The sequence below is a fragment of the Panthera tigris genome, chromosome C1 (assembly GCF_018350195.1).
Source record: "Panthera tigris isolate Pti1 chromosome C1, P.tigris_Pti1_mat1.1, whole genome shotgun sequence".
NCBI lineage: Eukaryota > Metazoa > Chordata > Mammalia > Carnivora > Felidae > Panthera > Panthera tigris.
The window spans coordinates 57701745-57725748 of NC_056667.1; the positions used below are offsets into that span (position 1 = coordinate 57701745).

General features: G+C 34.9%; 1 protein-coding gene and 1 long non-coding RNA gene across 5 annotated transcripts in view; both read left to right on the top strand.

Moving 5' to 3' along the window:
* SRSF11 (serine and arginine rich splicing factor 11) overlaps positions 1 to 23675 on the top strand; it is a 44509-nt gene extending 20834 nt beyond the window's left edge. For 3 of the 4 annotated variants that reach the window (XM_042997552.1, XM_042997554.1, XM_042997553.1), the window contains exons 3-13: positions 1893 to 2026; positions 5785 to 5894; positions 7843 to 7935; positions 8669 to 8718; positions 10129 to 10256; positions 12057 to 12138; positions 16198 to 16329; positions 18824 to 18913; positions 21071 to 21166; positions 21562 to 21700; positions 21806 to 23675. In XM_042997552.1, coding sequence (XP_042853486.1) covers positions 1893 to 2026; positions 5785 to 5894; positions 7843 to 7935; positions 8669 to 8718; positions 10129 to 10256; positions 12057 to 12138; positions 16198 to 16329; positions 18824 to 18913; positions 21071 to 21166; positions 21562 to 21700; positions 21806 to 22003 — 1252 coding nt within the window. In that variant the 3' untranslated portion in view covers positions 22004 to 23675. The remainder of the gene's footprint in view (positions 1 to 1892; positions 2027 to 5784; positions 5895 to 7842; positions 7936 to 8668; positions 8719 to 10128; positions 10257 to 12056; positions 12139 to 16197; positions 16330 to 18823; positions 18914 to 21070; positions 21167 to 21561; positions 21701 to 21805) is intronic. The other variant, XM_007089894.3, reaches the window with a different exon arrangement.
* On the top strand, positions 2033 to 4660 carry LOC122241442. Its single transcript, XR_006221585.1, has 2 exons — positions 2033 to 4130; positions 4607 to 4660. It is a non-coding gene; the product is annotated as an uncharacterized LOC122241442 (long non-coding RNA).
* Positions 23676 to 24004: the final 329 nt, after the last annotated feature.

Sequence of the window (24004 nt, forward strand, 5' to 3'; positions counted from 1 at the left end):
GTCAGAGAAATAGTAGAGATCACTTTTCCAGCAATTTAAGTGTCTACTACTTCCCAAGCCATCGTGGTAGGTGTTAAGAATGAAATGATAGCATAATTTAAAGAACTTTTTAATTTTGTGCTAAAAAGGTGGATATGTAAGAAATACAAAGTGATACACTTTCTAAAAGTGATGCTATTTCTAAAATTGTTGAAAGGACATTCTTTCCACTACTATGGGTGCAGCATTGTTAAATTATAGACCAGTAGTGCTTCACATTAAAAAGATAAAACACCGTGTGCACATTAAAAACACTGTATCCTTTCAAAAACATTTGGCATTAAGCTTCTGTAATAAGATAGCTTAAATTCCCTTTGGATGTACTTTATCAGCTGTGCTTTGAACCTAAATTTGGGTATGTGCTTAGTATATGGGCAGTGCCTTTCAGGAAACATTAAAAGTTCTAATGGGTTTGAGTTCTTGAGCTATTATATCTTCATGTTAGTGCTTAAATTATGAGGAAAATCCTTGCCACAACAAATGCTTATCTGAAATACCTAGTGTAGCCAAATCTGATGTAATTACATTTTTATGTACACACGAAAATCTAATTTACTAGAAAAGTTAGCAGCAAGCCCCATTCTAGTAGCATTCCAATATATTTTAGGATTTACTTTTTCATTATTGAGTCTTAAAATGCAATTGGCTGTTATAATAAAGCAGTCGTGCTTTACTCTGGGTGCATGTTAAAATCGTCACGGAGAATTAAAGAAGGAGGAGGCATTCAGTACTTCAAAGATCTTGATTTAGGGGCGCCTGGGTGGCTCAGTCGGTTAAGTGGCCAACTTCGGCTCAGGTCATGATCTCACGGTCCGTGAGTTCGGGCCCCGCGTCGGGCTCTGTGCTGACAGCTCAGAGCCTGGAGCCTGTTTCAGATTCTGTGTCTCCCTCTCTCTCTGCCCCTCCCCTGTTCATGCTCTGTCTCTCTCTGTCTCAAAAATAAATAAAGGTTAAAAAAAAATTTTTTTTTTTTTTAAATAAAAAAATAAAAAAAAAGATCTTGATTTAATTTGTGTAGAGTGGGGAACCTGGGTTGTTTTGTTTTTTTGTGTTTTACCCCACTGGTGATTACTACTGCTTTAGGGCATTGGTTCTCAAATAACTTTTGGTGTGGGGTTAAGAGAAAAATCCTCCTCTAATCTTTGTTACCCTGCCATAAGTTGCACTTCACTTGTTACCCCTATAAAAACAATTAACTGAGGGAATTTTTGAATTATTTGTGTAATACTTGGCGTTGGAGTACTGTAGAAGTGTACACATTTTTTGTGTGTTTTTCTGAAGGTGGTCTGAGTAAGGCAGCCTTAATTATTTATAATGCCTAGGAGTTTTAACATGCTGTAGGTGAAAGAAGACGGCATTTAGTAGTCAGGTCAAGAAACTGCTTGATTGTCAAAAAGATGTACCTTCTTGCAATATTCTTTTATCCCTGAAGTGGAAATTTTTTTGTGTTTTTTACTCTGAAAAGTTACCAGTAATGAAAATTTTTCTAAACCAAAAGTAATTATTTTTACCTGTAATTAAAAAGTGGGTGGTATGGTATTAATGGAAAAGAATGTTGACAGTTTTGTGGTCTGCTCAGACTCTTGAGATTATAGTTACAAACTGTTTTTTAACTTGACACACTGTAAATTTAAATAGTGATTGTTTTTCTCTACATGCAATTTGCTAGGAGCTCAGTGGGCGGTACCTTATTTGAAACGTCATTTTCTTTTGAAGTGGTTAAATAAAGTAATACATACGGTGGTATGTATTTTTATCTGCCTATTTTACTTTTGGAATGTTTGTGAGTCATACATTTGTGTTTTAGCTTATATTCTTTTTCTCTTTTTTTATGTTATTTGCTTATTTTTTAGTGATTCACCTTTGCCAGTCTCTTCCCGTGTCTGCTTTGTTAAGTTCCATGATCCGGATTCAGCAGTTGTGGCACAGCATCTGACAAACACTGTATTCGTTGACAGAGCTTTGATAGTCGTACCATATGCAGAAGGTTTGTGCTTTGTTTAACTACCTATGAGGGCATCCTATGATGACCATCTACCTCAGTATAGTTGTAGAGTGAGCGTTAGTAGCATGTTAGAAATTTAAGCTTTTAACATTTTGAAACCCTTGTTATACTGCAGTCTATATTTTTACTTGCAGATTTTTTTAATTCTAAAAATTAGAAATCAAGCCTGTTTTTATAAGATATTTAACTTTTTGCATTCTTTTAAAACATTTTAAGTTCATTAAAACCATATCCCTATTGTAATTCCTTAAGATATATCTACTTAGTTAATGTTGAGTTTTATGAAAAAGTCCTGAAGGTGAATGGTTCACTCCATGCACATTTATGTAGAAACCTTCAAATAAATGCATGATGTTATTTCTGTTTTGAATATGACTAGGTTAGTATTATTTATGTAGTACTTCTTCTCACAGATAACTTAAAAAAAAAAAATCCCACATTGAATTCCAGTATACCAAGGGTTGCAATGATTTTGGTTTTTATGAAAGTTGAAGATTTCCTATAGCTTAGGTGCCAGCTGGGCACTGGGTGAATTGTTTTTATGCCAGATTTTCTTGTTCATTCTTGCTATATTTTCTAGATATCTCTAAATAATAAATTCTTCTCTCTGTTATTTGTGTGTGTGATTTTTGTAGTGGAGAAGGCAAATGCAAAACTCTTCCAGATGACTGAAAAACAGTGGGTCCTCTGCAGCTACAGGGGATTCTAGACATTAACTAAAGGCCAGCAAGCACTCAAGTCCCCCAAGTGTTTTCCTGGTGTAACCATTTGTTAACTACATTTTCTCTCTTTTTACATTTTAGGCTGTTAACGTAATTTGACAGAAAAATAATGAGCAGGGTTTTTGGATCTAAAAAAGCCACTGTGACAAGACAGCACTATTTTAATTCCATTTTGTAAAATTTTCTGAGACCTTTTATAATTAGTTTGTTCCCAATGTACTGCTACTTTATTTGCTTTTTGTTACTATAAATTTTGATCAAAGAAATCACTGAAATATGATAAAATTACTGGATTTTAGGCTAATAATTTAACATATATACTGACCAGAATTTAAATGCTTTCCCCTTAATGAACTGGTCAGTGGAAGCAGAATCTTGATATTGTTAACTTTAGATGCTATCTTAGATCTTGAATACCAGTGTGAACATTTACACCATACCTTGTAAAAGTTGTGAACTGTCTAGTCCTTAAAATTTAGAAGAATTGCCTTTGTGGTTTTCTAAAGAAATCAAATTGCATTCTTAGATGGATTAAGGCATGTTATGTAATAATAGTACATCTATCTCCATGATATTAAAGTGTGTGAACCCTATTTTAAGGTTTTAAATTATATATGTGCTGATAAACGTTTGAGTTTAGTGTGTTTTGATTAAGCAATTTCTCTTATATCAGTGTGCCTGTTGTAGGGTAAGACTTAACACCAAGAGAAAATTTCCAGAATTCAGATTTAGGATAAGTAAAATGCAGTTTTTGAAACAAGGTTCAAATCATGTGAGTAATGTGCAAAACTATAGTTAGGCTTTAAATTTAAAGAATTCTTACTGTCTAAGTATCATAGTTCCCAAGTCCTGAACATAATACAGTATATCATATAACTGGCTTTCTTAAATATTGTTAGGCCATAGTAAACTTTCTAGTGTCTGTTATGAAAATGAAATGTTTAGGAGTGTATATAGAATTACAGAAGTATTTAGTTCCAGTATCTGTTTTTGGTGTATTTAATTCTTGGTATGATATGCTGTATTAATGTTGCCACCGTTAAATAACTGATGTACTCAATCCCTTTGTCACCATTCACCCTAGTTTTAGCTCTTACACTTTGGTGTTGGCTCTTGGTCAGTGTTTCAAAACAATAGACACAAAGTCTACGGTAAGGAATAGTCTTAATTGGTAAAAACTGAGATAGCTGGATATGGAAGGAACTCTTAATAGTAATGGATTTGGGGGTTATTTAGGTTCCTTGGTTAATGTTTGTTTCTTTTGTCTGTTTCTTTTTCTTTCATTTCTACACATTCATGCAGTATTTCATGGTTCTATCAAAGCAGCAGTAAAAAAAATACTCTTGACGCATGAAAATTAACTGGTGAGGGGCCTCATTGCTATTTTTAAATTGTAGTTTTATTTTTAAATAGTCTTTTTTAAATCAGAGGATCAGATGCATGACTTTTTTTTTAATGGATGCAGATCTTCTATCAGGTGTCTCACAATATATTCAAGAGGATGTTAGTTTGCCAGAAATATGTTGCAAATGCACTAATTTGAGTAAGATGTTGATACTTAATATTATCCTCTTGAGACATAATTTTGCATGCAAAATTATCCCATAATCTTTGTAGGTTTGTTAATATTGATGCATTAATGCCCTATATCTAAATGATCTTCTCCCCCCACCCCTCCATAACTCTTGGTATCTAAATTGATGACAGCTCTGACACAAGCAAGATAACAGTGCTGTGTAGTATACATTTGTTTATATTATCGGCACTTCTCAGTATAGGTGGAAGGAACCATTACCTTTATTTAACAGTGGTTTTTCTTTTTTGTTGTTGTGTTTTACAGTTCTTTTCCCTGGTTCAGCCTGAACTATATACCAGGCCCTGCTGAAAATACCACCCAACAGTTTTCTTCTGCAGCTTATCCAGTTTCTCTTAAGTGCCCTGTACATATTGTATGTTTTATGATGAGATGCAGTTTCTTAATATGTATTACAGAAATACTACTGGTATTTGCAAATATGTAGTTTAATTGTATTATTGAACTCTCATTTTGGGGGCTTGGGCACATTAACAGATTAATCCATCTGTATAGGGCTTTTGCTGTTGGATAGAATTTAAATTGTCTACATAAATATTTGTCTTAGGACCCTTAGATTTTATCTGAATACACAGATTAGGCTTTAAAAACAGACATACATGTTGTTTTTGGCTTTAGGAGTTTGGCTAAGTTAGCTTTTGAACTGACACTCATGTAGCAGCATTTTTGGTATGGTTAGCATGGCACATGTTGGAACATAAAGCATTTTACTATACAGGTAAGGAATGTGCCATGTTGTTTTACCTATTCTCTCTCTCTCTTACTCACTTTCACACACATCCTGTGTGTATTCAGAGACCTTCAGAAACATTCATATTCATTTTCATGAGTCAGCAAAAGCCCTACGCTTGATTCCAACAGAATATTTCCTTTACATACTTTTCTTCTCTTAATTTTTACAAAATTTGTATGGTAGGTGTAAAAGAAAATCATAGTAACTGTACCATATTATTAACCCCTAAATCAAACTTTTTTTGTCTTGTGTATCTTGATTTTTCTGTGTGCTTTATAGTGAAGCAGCCGACACGAGTCGTTGTTCATAAAACAGCTTTTGAAAGTTGAGAGCACACCCCTGGAGAACCGACTGTGCTTGCTTACGTTTGGTTCATGACTTAAAAATCGAGTACAGGTGATGAAATCTTGGCAGTGTTAACAAAAAAGTAGTGTGTATTGTGCTATTTTTTTTTTACTCTAGAAACTTAACCATTTGTAGAGAAAAAGGAAACAAATTTTCACACATTGAAGTTTCATTCTGACATAAAATTAATGATAAATAATCATAGAAGTCAAGCTTTATATTTTAGCGAACATAAGTACTTTTCAACAAACTCAGGTGGTGTATCAGGGAGACATTTTCTGGGTGTTTTTGTGTGTTTTCTGTCTTGCAAAAGAGTGTGTTCTAATGCAAGGATGTTTCTCTGCAGGAGTTATTCCTGATGAGACTAAGGCTTTGTCTCTGTTGGCACCAGCTAATGCAGTGGCAGGTCTTCTGCCTGGTGGTGGACTCCTGCCTACCCCTAACCCACTTACCCAGGTACTAGTTTCATTGAATTCTTAAAGGATAGAAAGGAACACAGAATTGTGGATAAACCTAATCGTATTTGAGCTTTTTAAGTGCTGTTACGATCAGTGCACAGTATTGTAAAGCCTATAATGTAATCGTAGATACTAGGGAGAACATCTTGAAAATTTACATTTTAAGAACATTCTGAAAATCACAAATCTGTTATATTTGGTTTTGCCACTCTCAGAATAATTCATAAGGAACAGTTGGGGGTGGGGGGGGGGAACCTCATGAGGCATAAGACTTCTGTTGAACATGCTATTAAAAATAGTATGTTCATTTGGACCCAGAAGGAAAGGTGAAATTCAGACTATTTTTTTCTTTCTCAGTGCCCTTTTGATCTTTACTCTTATGGGGTTTGAATTAAGTACATGGCTTGAAATAAAGATGAATTCTTGATGGAGATTTTTAACATGGGGAAGATGAAATAAAGTTGGAGAAAATTTTTGGTAGGTAATGTTTCTCATCGTGATTGGATACTGTAAGAAGTATCTCATTTTAGGACTGAAAGCACTTCAAATTGCATGTGTCCTTATTCAGAGATTATAACTGGTCAGTGAGTGGTTTCACAGGTAATAGTGAACAGCGAGCTTCAACTAGAATTTTATAAATAATAGCATTTTTTCTGTTATTTTACCTGTCTAAAGAGTTCAGTTAACTATTAAGTGACTGGTATGGTACCAGAAAAGGATGACATTAGGAATTCCCATCTTTTTGAATATGACGTTGTCACTTAGCTCCTAATTTTTACTTACAAAATGAGGATCTGGGTAACTTGTAGGTAGATATCTTCGATATATAAAATCTGGTAATAACTAAGGCAGATATTTTTATAGTAATAGTAGCTATATTTTAATTGTTCTCTGTAAACAGTTAAAGTACAGACAGTTTGGTACCTTTTATTTATTAAATATTACTAGAAGCTAGGAGAGCTTTTTGCACAGTTCTTACAAAGAAAGTCATACTGCCTGTAGAGCTACAGGACTTTGCGTGGTTTGCATCTATTATTGATTAGAATCATGTCAGGCAAGAGAGAAAAGCACATAGTAACTTGAATAGGAGAAGTTTAATATAAAGAGTTACTAGTAACAGGAGATTACTTAGTGCAACCCCAATGAATACAGTAACCACAGGTTTAAGAAGCAACCGTTACTTCTAGAGCTGAGGAAGAAAGAACGCAAACACATTAGTTGAGGGTATTCTTCTTCTCTCCTAAGGCTAAGTTTCACACCTCTTTCAGAAAGGATGCATAGCACAGAAATTCTCTGGGGTGCCCACAGAACTTATAAGAAGGTGCCCAAGAAGATGGCACCAAAACTCACTAAAAAGATGAAAACCAACCACTGGGCATCCCCCTGCAGTGACAATCAGAAAGGGGACATAGGAACTAGGAAGAGAAACCCCTTCCACAGTGTCTTTCTAGGTCCCCCTACAGGTAAAGCTTAACATCATGCCAGATGTCAAGAGAGAAATATTTATAAGCGTGCTACTTCCATTATCACAAAACAGGGCAAGGACAGTGGATTTGGAGCTGAGAAGCAGTAAATATTTAGAATTGTTAGCACAAGAATATATTACATTTTTTAAAATACTCTTCTAACTTCTGGCCATAGGGATAAATGTGCCGTAATAAGTGAAAATTGAGGCTACTGTATATTGTGGGGGTAGGCAAACTACAGCCTTTGGGCAAGGCCCCCATTTTTGTTAATTTTTATTGGAACACAACCATGCCCATTTGTTTAGTATTATCTTTGTTTTGAAGCTTCAGTGGCATAGCTGAGTAGTTGCAACAGAGCCCACATAGCTACGGACTTCAGTTAGTTACTACATTGTCCTTTAAAAGAGGGGGGAAAAAGTTGACCCCTCGCATAAGATACAAAAATTAAATTTTAAATAAATAAAATTTGAAATTTTACAGATTGGCGCTGTTCCACTGGCTGCTTTGGGAGCTCCTACTCTTGATCCTGCCCTTGCTGCACTTGGGCTTCCTGGAGCAAACTTGAACTCGCAGGTACAACTTAAAAGCCTTCCAATTTTGAGCTCATTTTTATAATTAAAGAATTTGTTCCACTAACTGTTATGTTTGCATTTCCAGAACAGGAAAAAACTGATTGCTGTAGTGTAGTATTACTGTCTTTTATATAAACTTGTGAATGAAAGGTTTAAAAGGTTACTGCACTAATAGCCGCTTAACCATTAGAGAATTTCTCGTTTTATATAGTTCAGAGTAGTTTCACAAGAAGCCAGTACATCATTATGTTACGGAGTCAGAGTAAATAGTCATGAAAGGATGGGAACATAGATTCATAATTCATGTTCTTGTTATCTACTCCTTTGGAAAGTTTGTTTTCTCTCACTTTAATTTGGCTAAACTTTTTTCTCAAGTCCTTATATTGTGGCAATCTTGCATTACACTGCCTAAGCACTTGGAGTTCTGTTTTACATTTTTCTTTGAAATGTTACCTCCTCAGAGTCTTAAAATAAGCAGGAAGTAATTGTTTTATAAAACCTAGACTGTTCAGCATTATGATATTCATATTTCATATTTAACTTGGTAAAGCAGCTCAACTTAATGTGACATGTTTCACTGACATTATATTTCTGTTGGTTACCATTGATTGTGCCTAAAATAACGTTACTTTTTGGAGGTTGGCCAGAGCATTCTAAGACATTCAACATACTGAAAAAAAAAAAAGCAATCACTTATTTTATGTATTCTCACTGTTATATTTTTGTTTTTGCAGTCTCTTGCTGCAGATCAGTTGCTGAAGCTTATGAGCACTGTTGATCCCAAGTAAGGATTTTTTTCTGTATTTCCATTGGTGATAATGGATATAGTATGTGAATGTCTGGAGAAGTTACTTTTTGATAGTTAGAAAGTTATCTCAAGTTGTAGAATACATAATTCTGTTTTCTAGAAACAAGGAGAAAAATTCAGAAGTAAGCCCATCCGTAAAGGGTTTTGTGTTCATATAATTTGAGTCTTTCTGAACAATTGTAAGTACTTTCTGCCAGGATGACCAGAAAGGAGCTACATGTTACCTTTAGTTAATTTTTTTGAAAGATGTATACTGAGTACCTGCTATAAGTCTGTACCTTCATAGCATTTATACTGTAGTCAGAAAGGGAGACATTTAAATATAGTAAAAGTATGTGCATCCAACAAGAGGAAGTACACAGGTGCTGTGGGGACTTATTACAAGGAGAACTTCATATTAAGATCAGAGAGGCTGAGCCTGGGGCATGAATAGTAGTAGATAGGGAGACAGCAGTGAAGGAAACAGTATCCCAGAGCAGAAGAGTAGTGAATGTCACATAATGCCAACATCTTTTCTTAGGTGCTTTGCAAGTTCTCTTTGTGCTATAAGTGTACATTCTCTAGTTGATATGTGGCAAAGTCCTGAGGTATTTTAATGGATAATTTCTTATGTTAAATTGAACTTAATGCTTTTCCTACTTAGTGAATTTTCACTATCAGCAAGTGGGAGAGCATGGAGTGAGGGAGAACAGAATCATTTGACTAGGGTAGTTGCCTTTTTTCTTAAAACTTATTAGATAAAATCTTAGCATGTACCTACCACCCAGCTTATAACCAGTACTGTTGAAATTTCTTGTGTACCCATTCTTGTTTACATTTCCCTCTCTCCACAAATAATTACTACTGTCCTACATTTGTTTCTAATTTTTTTTCTCACGTGTGTGTAAACTCTTGAGGTCCCATCTTTCCGGTCAGCAGTTCCATGAGTAACTTTGGTGTGCCATTGGCCTCTGCCTCATTTTCTGTCTATCCTCAACCTTACAAGTAATGCTCTTCCCCAGCAAAATTTTGCTGCTGTAGAAAGTTTTTAAATCATGAAAAATCGAAATCTTAATCTACAATCAAAAATCTACAGCATCTGCGTATTCCCATGTACTAGCATTTCTCAACATGTGCTTATGGAAAGTTAATGGGTGTTCAGCAAAATTAAGCAGGTATTTTTTCTTATTCCAGAGGTCTCTGAATCTTTAAAATGCAGATGCCATTGTCAGTATTGAAAAGGATACTATATTGTACGTGGTTTTACCAAAATTATTATGAAATTCTCTCCTCTTTTTCAAGTAGTATTTTCCTAGAATGATGATATATAAAACATTTGTACATTTATTTGAAATACTGTTATGCATTTTAAAATCCTTCAGATCTCAATTCTTGGTTCTGTTTCAGGTTGAATCATGTAGCTGCTGGTCTTGTTTCACCAAGTCTGAAATCAGATACCTCTAGTAAAGAAATAGAGGAAGCCATGAAGAGAGTACGAGAAGCACAGTCCCTAATATCTGCTGCTATAGAACCAGGTAAAGTATTGTAGGCATTTGTGTTGAAAATATATGATTGTTTGTGAAACTGATTCTTGCATAAGCTTGGAAATTTATTGAGTAATACTATAGTCTTTTTTTTTTTTTTTTTTAATTTTCCAAATTCTGATGAAAGATCATGTAATGGAGTGATCCTAGGCAAGGGGAGGGGACGTGTCACCTTGACATATTTGAGAATACCTGGGGATACCTAATTGTCATGCTGCTGGGTAGAGGGTCAGATTGTTACTAAACATCCTACAATCCTACATCCTGCCGGACAAGCACCATACCCCATCCCTCAAAGAATGATGCATTCTGAAATAATAGTGCCTAGATTTATGTTTGCCTGTGTTGGGATAGCCCAGTTGATTTTAGTCTTTAATTTGACCAAAAGAACCTACTAAAGATGCTTCTATTGTGACATTTGTTTAAAGAAAAGCAAATACCTAAAAATAGTACCTTATTCTTTGCAGATTGTCTTTTTGAGATGAAATGAATGGTTATCGTATTGTCTATTTATATAGACTGGATGTTTGGTCCTGATATTTTTTTCCCCCTTTAAGTAGCAATTTATTCATTTTTCACTCTTCTTAATGAAAGGTTTTACATGTGTACGGGATTAGGAAAATAGTTATAAGTATAATGTTGGGTAAATTAATACCAAGTGCTTTATGTCAGTTATTTAATCAACAGACTGTTAATTAATCCAAGGCCACAAGGCAAGCTGTAGACATAACTGGATCTATGACTACAAAGCTAGAATATCATGCTGTAACTTTCTGTGTTCATTGAAAATTAGTAACTAGAATTACTAAAAATAGTTTACTTATGAATCCCCCCAAGAATTTTGTTATTAATATTGACATTTGCAGTAAATTGAATTCTATTAATGAAATGGTCTAAGTGTGAAAGAAGTCTTCAGTCTCACTTTCATACAAACCATGTATGAAGAATGCAATAGCTTTATTTCTCTTAAGTCCCAAGTTAAAGGAATTGCTTATGTGTACTATTTAAAATCGAGGAAATGGGAGTCAAATCATTCTAGATCTGTCTCCTACACTTACACAGTTGAAAATTGGTGGCAAAGAGGAGGGATCAAACAGATTAAGACAGCTTGCTTACTAAAACCCAGTTCTATCTTGGGAGTATAGTGAGAACAGTGAACGAATCATGACTTTTTGGAATCAAAGGCCAAATATTGAACCTGTTTATCAACCACTTTAACATAACTGTATAGGAAATTGTTTAGCAGAGGAGCTTAGGCCTAAGTGGTAAAGAAAGAAGGAATATCTTAATGGACTAAGAACTAAAAATGTTTCTATTTCTATTATAAATCTATTAAAAATATGTATCTTGTAGTTAAGTGCTGGTTGGGAGGTGTTGTTAATATATAACACGTGAAAATAATTTCAATCTGGGTGAATTATGGCTATATTTGGGAAAGTAAACCTAGGAATGGAAAAAGGGACTCCTCACTTAGAGGATGAGAAAGGATCCTCATATAAAGGATTCTCTATAAAGAATGAGAAGGTTTAATCCTTTTCATCAATTGCTAATGGACATTACATTCACAGCCTTCCAAGTCTGGTGAAAATGAAATAGTGAAAGGAACTTTTGGCTAGCCGAAAATCAGAAGCCTGATTTGTATCTACCAAAAGCCTGGATAAAATGATCACATAACATTTAAGGATGGTATATGAAATCTGAAAATTAATAAATTCTTAGAATAACTCACGAACGGAAATAATCTTCCTATTTGATGATTTCTAAATACAGATTCCTTTTTTTAAAATGTAGATAAGAAAGAAGAAAAACGAAGGCACTCAAGATCAAGATCGCGCTCTAGAAGGAGGAGGACTCCCTCATCTTCTAGGCACAGGTTAGATTGTTTATGGTAGTTCACTGTACCACAGACAAAGATAATTTCTATACCTCACATCCTTCTTCATTTACTACCTTTTAACTTACTTAGCTCTTTGTTAAAGTGTGTTTTAGTAACTTCGCTTTAGTACAGTGTGTGAGTTCACATATGTGTACATGAAGAAAAGGTATGGGCTAAATAGATGATCGGTACTTTAAAACTCCAAAAAATCCAGGGATGGGAGGAAGGTACTGGGATTGGAGCACTGAATAGAGTTAGAACTATGGAAAAAACACTAGACTTGAAACTTTTGGCTTGAATTCTAGTTCTGATTTTTCACTAGACTCTTAACACTCATAAGTTGGAAGGTCATCACTCAACCTACAGATTGATTACCCATCTAATGCATGAATATTTGCAAATGATTTTCTATTCTTTTGGTAATAACCACCATACATCTCGTCTGAAAACCCTTTTAAGAATCTGTCATGTTCAGGGCGCCTGGGTGGCTCGGTTGAGCGGCCGACTTCGGCTCAGGTCATGATCTTGCGGTCCGTGAGTTCCAGCCCCGCGTCGGGCTCTGTGCTGACAGCTCGGAGCCTGGAGCCTGTTTCAGATTCTGTGTCTCCTCTCTCTGACCCTCCCCCATTCATGCTCTGTCTCTCTCTGTCCCAAAAATAAATAAAAAAAAAAACTTTAAAAAAAAAAAAAAAAAGAATCTGTCATGTTCACTGTAGTGGGTTCAAGTGTTCCAAAATTTAATTTTCTCTTGAAAGTTCAGATGTTGTCATCAGCGACAAGTTTGTTTTTCATGAAATGATAGCCTTTGTTCATTTTTTCAAGAGAATGTCTGCCAGTACCTAGTCTGAACATAGTTTGTCAGACATATTCTTCCAGGTAAAGGTGATAGTTCAGGGGAAAAGCAGTTAGTTACGCTCACAACTCAGTCATGACGGTTTCTTTGATAACAGCCATTGGCCTTTTAATAAGTATGAGAAGTGATTTTTGCATTCATTGGACAGAACATTGCTTAAGGGACTAGATTTAATATTTAGTACTCAATACTATGTCACTAGTATTCAAGGAGCCACATTTTCTGTGTACCTCCACGTTTTTGCTCATAATGTTCCTTTCTGCCTAATGATCTTTACTACATCTTCACCTGCACCTGAGGAACTCGTTTTTGTTTGTTCAGGATCAACTAAAATTTTACTCTGACGTGAAATATTGGTCCTACTTATAATCCTCATCTTCCAGGACCATGCTATACTAGCTTAGTTTACAGTAAAAAGGAGAACCTAAGTTTTTTTTCTTCTGTATATACCAAACTACATAGTAGCGTTCTCAGATTTTAATTTGAATTATTTTAATATGACCAGTGGGAAATATTTACAATGAAACATGTATTTCCTTGAACAGAGTGTTTTTGGACACTTGTAATAAACAACACCTCATAACAGAATTATTATGGGTTGTAGTATCTTAAGCATGTTGATCTGTAAAATGACCAGTGACTTTTAACAAACTTTTAATATGCTATGTATATTTTTGATTTCTTTTTTAAGAGCTCATATAAGATAGTGTGTTAAAGTGGCTCTACAGCACATCACTCTTAAAAAAATATAGCTGTTTCAGGACCTTAGTAAATTTATGGGTGTGGTACCCCTGCTTATTAGAAATTTTTAAGATATTTTGTATTATTAATCACGTTTGTTTAGAAAGAAACTAAGAATGTGCTTATGATTTTTTCTACATCTGTAATTTTTCTGTATACATTAAAGGCAGGAAAAAGGAGTTAATAACTCAGTTTAGCTAAATGGTTATTGACCATTAAGTTTTCTGGCTTTAAGTTTCTTAAAGCCAGAGTCCTCAAAAGATGAGTAGTGCTTAATTCTAGTAACATCAATTTTTATTTTCCAGAATTTTTTTTAACCTTCAAGAAGAAAGTGATTATTCTGATATTTTGTATTCCCTATCACCCAAAATATACTATTATTTCCCTTTACTGAAGTTAGGCAACATAGTAGTTGTTAAGAGTAGAGTGTTGAATAAGGTAGACATGTATATACTCTCCATTTTTATTAAGCTTACAGAAAGGTACATAAGTATTACATGAACATTTCCTAGGCTATAGACATGTATTGAGAAGGATTGTTCATAGTAGTTTCCAAATACAGTAAAAAAAAAAAAATGATTTTTTTATCACAATTTTTAATTACAAAAATTTAAATCACAATTTAATTACAAAAATTTGAATTTGGTAAGACACTAGTGATAGGTTTTGAAACACCCGTTTGAGATAATGAGACAAAAGAAGCCATCTTAGCACATTAATAAGAGGAAAGAAGGCAGTCAGTATTTCTTACGTACACCTACACTAAGGCACTGAGCTGAATTTTATTTTTTATATTTTTTAAAATTTTTATCTTTAAGAGAGTGAGCACAAGCAGGAAAGGGGCAGAGAGAGACACACAGAATCCGAAGCAGGCTCTAGGCTCTGAGCTGTTAAGCAGAGATCCTGACGCAGGGCTTGAACTCACAAGCTGTGAGATCATGAACTGAGCCTAAGTTATAAGCTTAACTGACTGAACCACTCAAGTGCCCATGAATTCCTTTTTTTTACTTATTTTTTTTCTCTTAAGAGAGAGAGCATGTGAGTAGGGGAGGGGGGAAAGAGAGAATCTCAAGCAGGCTCCATGCCAGCACAGAGCCCAACACGGGGCTCAGTCCCATGGCCTTGGGATCATGACCTGAGCCAAAATCAAGAGTTGGACATACAACCCACTGAGCTACCAGGCAACCTGCCCCGCCGCAGAGCTGAACTTTTTAATTTCATTTTAAATGACAAGTACTTGTAATATAGGTGCTGTTGTTTTTCCATGTTCAAACAATGGGCTCAGAGAATGTTTTAGATGTGCTGCCTTAATAATTGAGATTTGAACACAAAAATCTTTTTCATTTCTAAAGTGTCTATCCTCTGGACAACTTGAAGAAGTGAATGCAAAAAGTTTATACTAGAAATTTTCCCTAGAAACAAGTTGAATGGTCCCTATAAGTTAAATGACAAAAGTCTTGGGGCGCCTGGGTGCTTCAGTCGATAAGGATCCAACTCTGAATCTCAGCTCAGGTCTTGATCTCAGGGTTGTGAGTTCAAGCCTCACATTGGGCTCTGTGCTAGGCATGAAGCCTACTTAAAAAAAAAAAAAAAGTCTTAAGCAAATGATACAATTTATTTTTAATTATTTGTAAAAGAGGATAAAATATAAGAAGGAGGATCATTGACAACATCAAAAAGTTAATTGTGCTTAAGTTCTGGAAGAGAAAGTATATAGGATTGGGGGTAAAGGAGGAGAGGACACAGAGAGAAATACTTCTGTTACAGGACTGGAAAGGGGTGATCACTTAGAGATAATGATCATGTTGACGGGAAATGGGAGTCAAAGAGACAGTTTGTGCTGAGTTGCATATTTTTATATAAATCTGCATTGCTCGGATATCTCTTAAGTTGTAAATCAAGTGAAATAATGTCTCAGAGAACAATTAGAAATCATAGATGGCAAGAACACGTTAAGTGGATTACATTTAAAAAATGCAAATAAGAATAGTACCTACTCAACAAGCTTATTGTGAGAACGAGTATTTGTAAGGCACATGGTAAGAATATGTAAGTATTTGGTAATAGATACATAGATTTAACCTGCAGTAGTGAGGATTCACATAAGATACATGATAAAATTCTGTGTAGTTGTGGAAGATGATGCAAATGAGTCAGATAACTTTCTATTTTCCTTCATTGTCTAGCACTATTTTTAGGCTCAGACTTGTAGGGCATAGGAGGACTATTTTGACAGGTAAGGTGAGAAATTCCAGGTGTTAAAAAAAAAGTATTAATTTCTAGTGTATCAAAGATGTTTTATTTATGGACTAAATGAATAGTATCAGCAACTGACAGAAAATTACTCATACTTATTGATGGTTAACCCATATGTCTGAATCATTTGATGCTAAATGAAACAGTCACAGAGCTAGTCTTTCTACATTTATATATGTGTATTGGCTTTCTTTTTGCATTATTAGGCGATCAAGAAGCAGATCAAGAAGGAGATCACATTCTAAGTCAAGAAGTAGGCGACGATCCAAAAGTCCAAGACGGAGAAGATCTCATTCCAGAGAGAGAGGTAGAAGGTCAAGGAGCACATCAAAAACCAGGTACAGTAGACCATTGACATTGAGTGGGAAGACAAATTTTAGAGTTTCCAAGACTTAAATACAGTGCTACTTAATGACAAAAGAGGTGGTGAAAGGGGATAGGACTAGACGGGAGAAGAAACTCTTTAAAGTTTGAGGAGACTGACATTTGTTTTCTTGTGCCCTTTTGCAAACTTGAGGCTTCTCCTTATAGCTGAAAACCTAGATAATAATTTCTTTGTAATAAAATTTCTTAGCTATCCCACTGCCTTCTTTCATTTCCTTCTTTTCACTCAACCCTGCTAAGCATATAGTGCTACCAGCCATTCCTTTGGTCTGCTAAAGAGTTCATGGTAGACAGCCATGCCTTAATTCATCTTTACAAATGTCATTGTCAGCACCTTATAAATATTTTTTAAGAACTGCTGAACCATACTTAGAGTGTCTCATCCCAAGATTTGGAACCAGCAGAAGGCTAAAGTTGAAGGATTCATTAAACATCCTACCTTAACATTTTATTTGGACTTAAACAAGAATCCATTCAGTAGTCTTTTTCATTTAGGGCCAGACCCTTTTAAGTTAATATGTAGTCCTGAGTAACATCTACCAAATCATTGTTTTTGTTTTTTCATTTCAGCCACCTTTAAGGTGACAAGAGAACTACCACATTTTAAAAGTGACTAAATTTTTTCTTCTCAAATTTTAGTTGTCACATAGTTTCACAATGTTTTTTTAGCAACTTTTCTTATCACTTTCTATAATATTTGCCTAAATTTTTAGAAGCAGACCTTTTATTTTAGACTGTTATCCATTTGTATAATTATGTAATTACAATAATAAAGACAACTGGTATCCAGAAGAATTTATTTTTGGTGAGCATATAACTCAACTGGGAAAGGAGGCTTTGTTACTATATTTTACAGAGTGAGTCATCTTAATGCAATCAATCAAACAAACTTGCGTAATGAAACCTTTATTATACAAAGAGGAATTGGGCATTCTTTTCCTCAAGCAACTTTTCTTATATAAGAGAGATTAATGTGATTACCAAGGAAGTATCATTGTTAGTCGTGTTAGAAGAGACTTGAGAAGTGACTGAGTATTGAATTCTGATAGATTTGACGGGCACCTGGGTGGCTCAGTCAGTTGGGCATCTAACTCTTGATTTAGGCTCAGATCATGATCCCAGGGTTGTGGGATCGAGTCCTATGTCACGGTCTACACTGAATGTAGAGCTTGCTTAGGATTCTCTCACTCCTTCTGCCTATTTCCCACGTTCTTATGCTCACTTTCTCTCTCTCTCTCTCTCTCTCTCTCTCTCTCTCTCTCTCTCTCTCAGATTAAAAAAAAAAATCTGAAAGATTTGACTGGATTTAAGAACATGGTTTCAGGTATAGAACGTAGTTTACAAAGTTAGCATACATTCTTAGGAAAACAAGTATTTTGGTGTAGGGGAACTAGGAAATGAGGTCGGAAAAGTGTAAGGAGACAGGTGACACACGGAAGGCTGTGTTATTCACACTTAGACACACCTGATCCAGGAGGCAGTGTCTCCAGATGGAAAAGTTAATGGAATCAGGAGCTACTATTTTCAGATTTGTACTTTGAAAAGATTTCTGATAAAGGATCAGCTTGTGGAAACATGACTGGGTCTCCTTAAGGGACTGTTAGAGTAATTGGAAATTAGATGGTAAAGACTTGAATGAAGAGAGGAGGTAACTCAAGGAAGCAGGGTGACCAGAGAAGGAAAGGAGTGAAATAGAAACTGTAGCATAGGGCAATTAGCTTAGGGGGGAAAAAAAAGAGATACTTTAATGTCTAAAATTATAGAATAGTTGAGGATGGGTATGTATACGTTTATGGGGTTAAAGGACTTGTCATTCAACAAAGACATTGGTTACCTTTTGCCCAGAGTCTTGGAGAAGTTGAGGTATGGTTGTAGCAACAGTCCATTATGATGGGAATTATTTTGATAGCACTGAATAGCCCAGAATATGTAGCAGGAAACAAAAGTAGAAGGTTGGCTTGGTCCATGGTGAAATTAACTAACAACATAGAGTATGTGCTTTAGAATATTGGTAATGTTGACGATTAAATCCAGTGGCACATTGTGGGGTTTGGCTTGATAGTAGAGGACATAGAGCCATGGTGGGTTGGGAAACTGGTACTCAGCTGAGAGAAGAGGTTTGAAGAGCCTAGAAGCAGTTATTAAAACTATTGGTGTTTATTGCCAGAGTATATACCAAGAAATTGGCCATCATCCTTTATTATTTTCTCATCATACAGTCTGTTTTGTTTGTTGGAGAGTTTTATGTGTAATACCAGGAAAATGGGATTTTTTTAAATTTATTTCCTACAAATATGCCACTTGAGCTATTATTCTCATACTGTTTCTATAAGAATACCATTCATTTTTCAGGAATGAGATTAGATTTCATTGTGCTTTTTGTAATGCTGTATTAATTTATATTAGCTGACTCTTCTTATGCATTCATAAATTGTGTTCATCTATTAGAGAAAAAAAGAAAGAAGATAAAGAAAAGAAACGTTCCAAAACACCACCAAAAAGTTATAGCACAGCCAGACGTTCCAGAAGTGCAAGCAGGTAAGGTGGCATTAAGAGTTCTTGGCACGTTTTAAAACTTTGTTTGCAAGAATAGTAGACTGTGAGCATTAAATGTTTTCTAGTACATCAGTACATACTTCAGCGTTGAAGTTTTTTTAAGGCAATTTTGAAGAGTAACCTAAAGTTCTGTTTACGTTTTATGGTGTTACATTTGAAATGACATGAAATTCAATTATAAAGGTCAGTTTTTATGTTTGCCGTATACATTTCACATCCTGATTTGGTTTGCTTGTGTTCTTTTCCTAACAGTTAAGTTTTAATGTTCATGTATGCTGAATTGCTACATTAAGTTCATTTTATTATAGTAAGTCATACTTAAAATATCCACATACATAGTGGTTTATTGATAAAATGAGAGGCCATATGATTTGTTCAGAAATCATAGAAAGGATGTACAGAAATACATGTGCAGAATCATAGAAAGTCAAATAACCAAATTTAAATTTGGCAAAGGATCTGAATTGACAATTCTCCAAAGAAGGTAAGCAGGTGTCCAATAAGTGCATAAAGAGATGTTCAACATGAGCCATCAAGGAAATGCAAACTAAAAACACTTCACACCCACTAGGATAGTCGTATTTTAAAAACCAGATGGTAACTAGTGGTTGGTGAGGATGTGGAGAAACTGGAACTCTGAACATTGCTGATATGAATGTAAAATGCACATGGGTGGTTCAGTTGGTTGAGCTTCTGACTTCAGCTCAGGTCATGATCTCACAGTTCATGAGTTCAAGTTCATGAGCCCACATCAGGCTCGCTGCTGTCAGCCTGTCAGCACAGAGCCTGCTTCAGATCCTCCGTCCCCTCTCTGCCCCTCCCCGACTTGTACTCTCCTAAAAATAAATAAATATTTTTAAAATGGGGCAGATACTTTGGAAAACTGTTTGGCAATTCCTTAAAAAGTTTGAATTTCTTGACACAGCAGTTTCATTCCTAGGGATGTACCCAAAAGGAATGAAAACCTAATTTCCACACAAAAACTTTTGCATGAATATTTATAATAGCATTGTTCATAATAAGCCAAAAGTTAACCCCAGTGCCTATTAACTAACATGGGTAAACAAAATGGTATGTTCATACAATGGAATATTATTCAGCAGTAAAAAGAAAATGTACTGATAGATGTTACATTTTTGTTGCATACATACTATGTGACAAATACAAAACATCTGTCTAGGGTATTTGGAGTTGCGATTACACAGAGCGGTAGCAAAAGGAGTGAGGTATACAGACTTGACAAGCTTAATAAATATTTGATGAATGAAAAGTTGTGTGTAATGTTTCTGGTGGTAGAGGTCCCAGGGCTGTAAGAGTCGAAAAGCTTTTTTTAAAAAAAGACAACCGAAAATGTGGGATTTTGATTATTTTTTGTGCCTAAATTATAATAACAGTCATCTTATAAGTCTTAAAAATTTTCAGAACAATGGCAGGCAGAATATTTAAAAAGAAAAGAAAAACCCACAGTTTTAAAGATGGGAAAGGCTATATATATCTTAAAAACAATTGCTCAAAGCAGGGTTGACGGCAACATGATTTGTTGGAATGTGGGGAGTTAGTTTGATCTCTGTTATTACTAACTCTACTCCTTGAATTTTACCTAAAAAAAAAAATTGTCCTGGAGTTTATTAGCAATTGACTTTCATATCACAACATACTTTTATATACCTGTTCTAGCCACTGAATTTAAACCAGTTTCTGAACATTTACTTCAGACTTTTTCCTCACGCATTAGAACTTTTGTCTTTAAGAAAACTTAAGGTTTTCTTGAGGACATTAAAGGAAAAGCACACAGTTTGCAAAAACATTGCAGCTGTTTATTATTCATTTGATTCTTCAGCTCAAAACAGTATTGAAAATGGGTCTTTTGGAGGCGCCTGACTGGCTCAGTCTGTGGAGCATGCGACTCTTGAAGTTGGGGCTGTCAGTTTGAACCCCACATTGGGTATAGAGATTACTACAAAAAATCTTAAAAAAAAGAAAAAAAGAAAACTAAAAGAAAATAAATGGATTTTTCATTACCAGAAACTTGTAGGAGTTCATAGTGGAGCTCTCTCATGGGCACATCTGCTATGATGTGCCTGCATATTTTAGATAATACTGTATTTTAAAGTCTAGTTTGCACATTTGTGTTTCTAGAGAGAGACGACGACGACGAAGTAGGAGTGGCACAAGATCTCCTAAAAAGCCTAGGTCACCTAAAAGAAAATTGTCTCGCTCACCATCCCCTAGGAGGTAAGAATATTAGTCATAGGGATCTGTACTTCTCTATATTTCAGAAACTGTTTTTATTTTTAAAATTCTAGACTTTTCCTTCCTTTTCAGGAATTAAAGTGCTTAAGAACATGCTGATCTATTCATTCCCTCCATGCTTGAGACTGTGTTCTAATAAACAGTGTTTGGGAGTGAGCGTTTAGACCTGTAACCCGCTTCCAGTCCTCTTGCCTATATTATTTGTGCACAGCTTGTATCCGGTATCTTGAAATTGGATCTTTGTTCTTCGTGTCGTATGAATTCGGGTCAGGCTCACCATCTGAAGAAGTTTAAACTTACTGCTACACTTAAGGGTGAAGCTTCTTGAGTGTTTCCTTTAAAGCATCTTTTTTGAGAATTTTTTATTGTCATCCTAGACATAAAAAGGAGAAGAAGAAAGATAAAGACAAAGAAAGAAGCAGAGATGAAAGAGAACGTTCAACAAGCAAGAAGAAGAAAAGTAAAGATAAGGAAAAGGATCGGGAAAGGAAATCAGAGAGTGATAAAGATGTGAAAGTATGTTTCCAAACTAATTTACTTTGATACTTAGGGTAGTGCTGGTAATTTTAAGAAGTGGTTTTTCTGTGAAGACGTTTACTTTTTTTATTCTCCTTGGCAAAGCAGGTTACACGGGATTACGATGAAGAGGAACAAGGGTATGACAGCGAGAAAGAGAAAAAAGAGGAGAAGAAGCCAACAGAACCAAGTTCCCCTAAAACAAAAGAATGTTCTGTGGAAAAGGGAACTGGTGATTCACTAAGAGAATCCAAAGTGAATGGGGATGATCATCATGAAGAAGACATGGATATGAGTGACTGAATATGGCCTCCATGGGAATCCAACTGTATACATGCATCAGTGTCATTCCTTTGTGTGATTTCTTAATGCTGTATTTGTTCATCTCAAACCTTGATGTATACAGCTCTGAGTTACAAATGGTTATAAAGCTCCTGATATTGATATTAGTTATTTACATCCAAAAGCTTTTAGAAAATGACACATGAGTAACCAATTCTTGACATGGTGAAATCCGATTGAGTATCCAAGCAGTTTTACTATTCTGGTGCTGCTTCATAACAAAAATGAAAAGCTGCATGCATCTACAGCAGGCATGGATTGTTTATGTTGTATGATCTCCTTTATTATAAGTAAGTTCACTTATAGTATTTCTAGAATTTGATTCATTGCCGTAATAGAGCCATGTAGGGAATGCACTGATTGCATGTTATTGTGGCAGGAATATCCTAAATGTCATTAAAATCCTCCAACATGATGGATCTACTTATGGTCTTGTTTGTTGACATGACAAATTAACATTCTTACAGTTACACCTGAAAATGAACATTGGAAATAGATAATCCTTTAAGCCTTGCGGCTAAATTTTTGTGGCTTTTGTTTAACTTTGAAAGGTTATATATGCACTAACCTTTTTTGATGGCTGATTAGGCTTTAATTACAGAAACAAGATTTCAAATGAAACTGTCTTTGGCAGTGAGTAAATAGCATATTTTGAAGTAGAGTTGTATACTTTTTCATAAGGTGTTTGGGAATTTTTTTTTTCCTGAAATAATTTATTCCACGTCTACATCAGTGAAAACTTCTGCCTATCCTGAGTCCATCTGTAAGAGAAAAGTTATCTCTTGTCCTGATTTTCAATTTTCCACTCTTATTAATTTGTTTTAATCTCAGTGTTGGAAAAAGAGGGTAGTGCATTTTAAATTGACCTTCATATGCTTTTAAAATAAGACAAATCTACTTGATAATGTACTTTTTATTTGATCTCAAGTTGTATAAAACCAATAAATTTGTGTTACTGTTACTGCAGTAGTAATCTTATGCACACAGTGATTCCATGTTAAATGCAAAGTAGTTAGGCAACTGTTTTCTTAGTTACAGGAGTTTCAAGCTTCACTTTTGTGCAGTAAAAACAAAAGTAGGCTACAGTCTGTGCCATGTTGATGTACAGTTTCTGAAATTGTTTTACAAGACTTTGATAATAAAACCCTTAAACTCATGTTCATGTTCCTGTAAAACTGTATTTGTATTTATTTACACTGTTGAATGTATGACATTTACCTCATTCATTTTACAAATCAAGTTCTTTCCCCTTTCAGTCCACATATTGAAATACAGTAATGAGATGAAATCCGTCAGTGTAGTGATTAGTTGCCATCAGAATTGTCAAAGTTGGTTTTATTTCTATCTAAAACAGTCTTAGTGTAATTTTATTTCTCATATTCTGGGCGTAGGAATGGGGTTGAGTAAAGCAGTTAACTTTAGGATAAATGATCCCACCTATATCTAGTAAATTTATATTTTCAGTGAAATATAAATATTTGCCTTTTCTGGAATAGTATAGAAACTGTCAATGGTATGTATCTACTGTAAAATACTAAATAGTATATTTATTCAGTTATGAAATGAGTAGTGTTTGGCTGGCATTAAGGAGAAAATGAGACTTGGAATTGTAGCTTTTTATGCAAGTTTGAGTATAATTTTTTTTAACTTTTAAAATGCCATATAGAAAAGCAGCATTGTTTTTACAGTTTGTAGTAAGTAACTTTTTAAAGATTTTATCAAAGGAATTTTGTCTATAGTGAGTAAAAAGTTCTAGTAATGGTCCCATTGCGTTTTTTAAACACAAAGTTGAAGACAAATGACATTTGTTTAAACTTTCAAAAACTTTTTTAGTAAGGGTTGAACCATATGACATTGCCATTTTTGTAAGTCAAAAAACAAGTAAAATATTGGCAGTTTCATGTGGTTAAACCTAATAGTAAAACCTGTTTCCTCACTTGTAATCTCTGAATAAAAACAAAT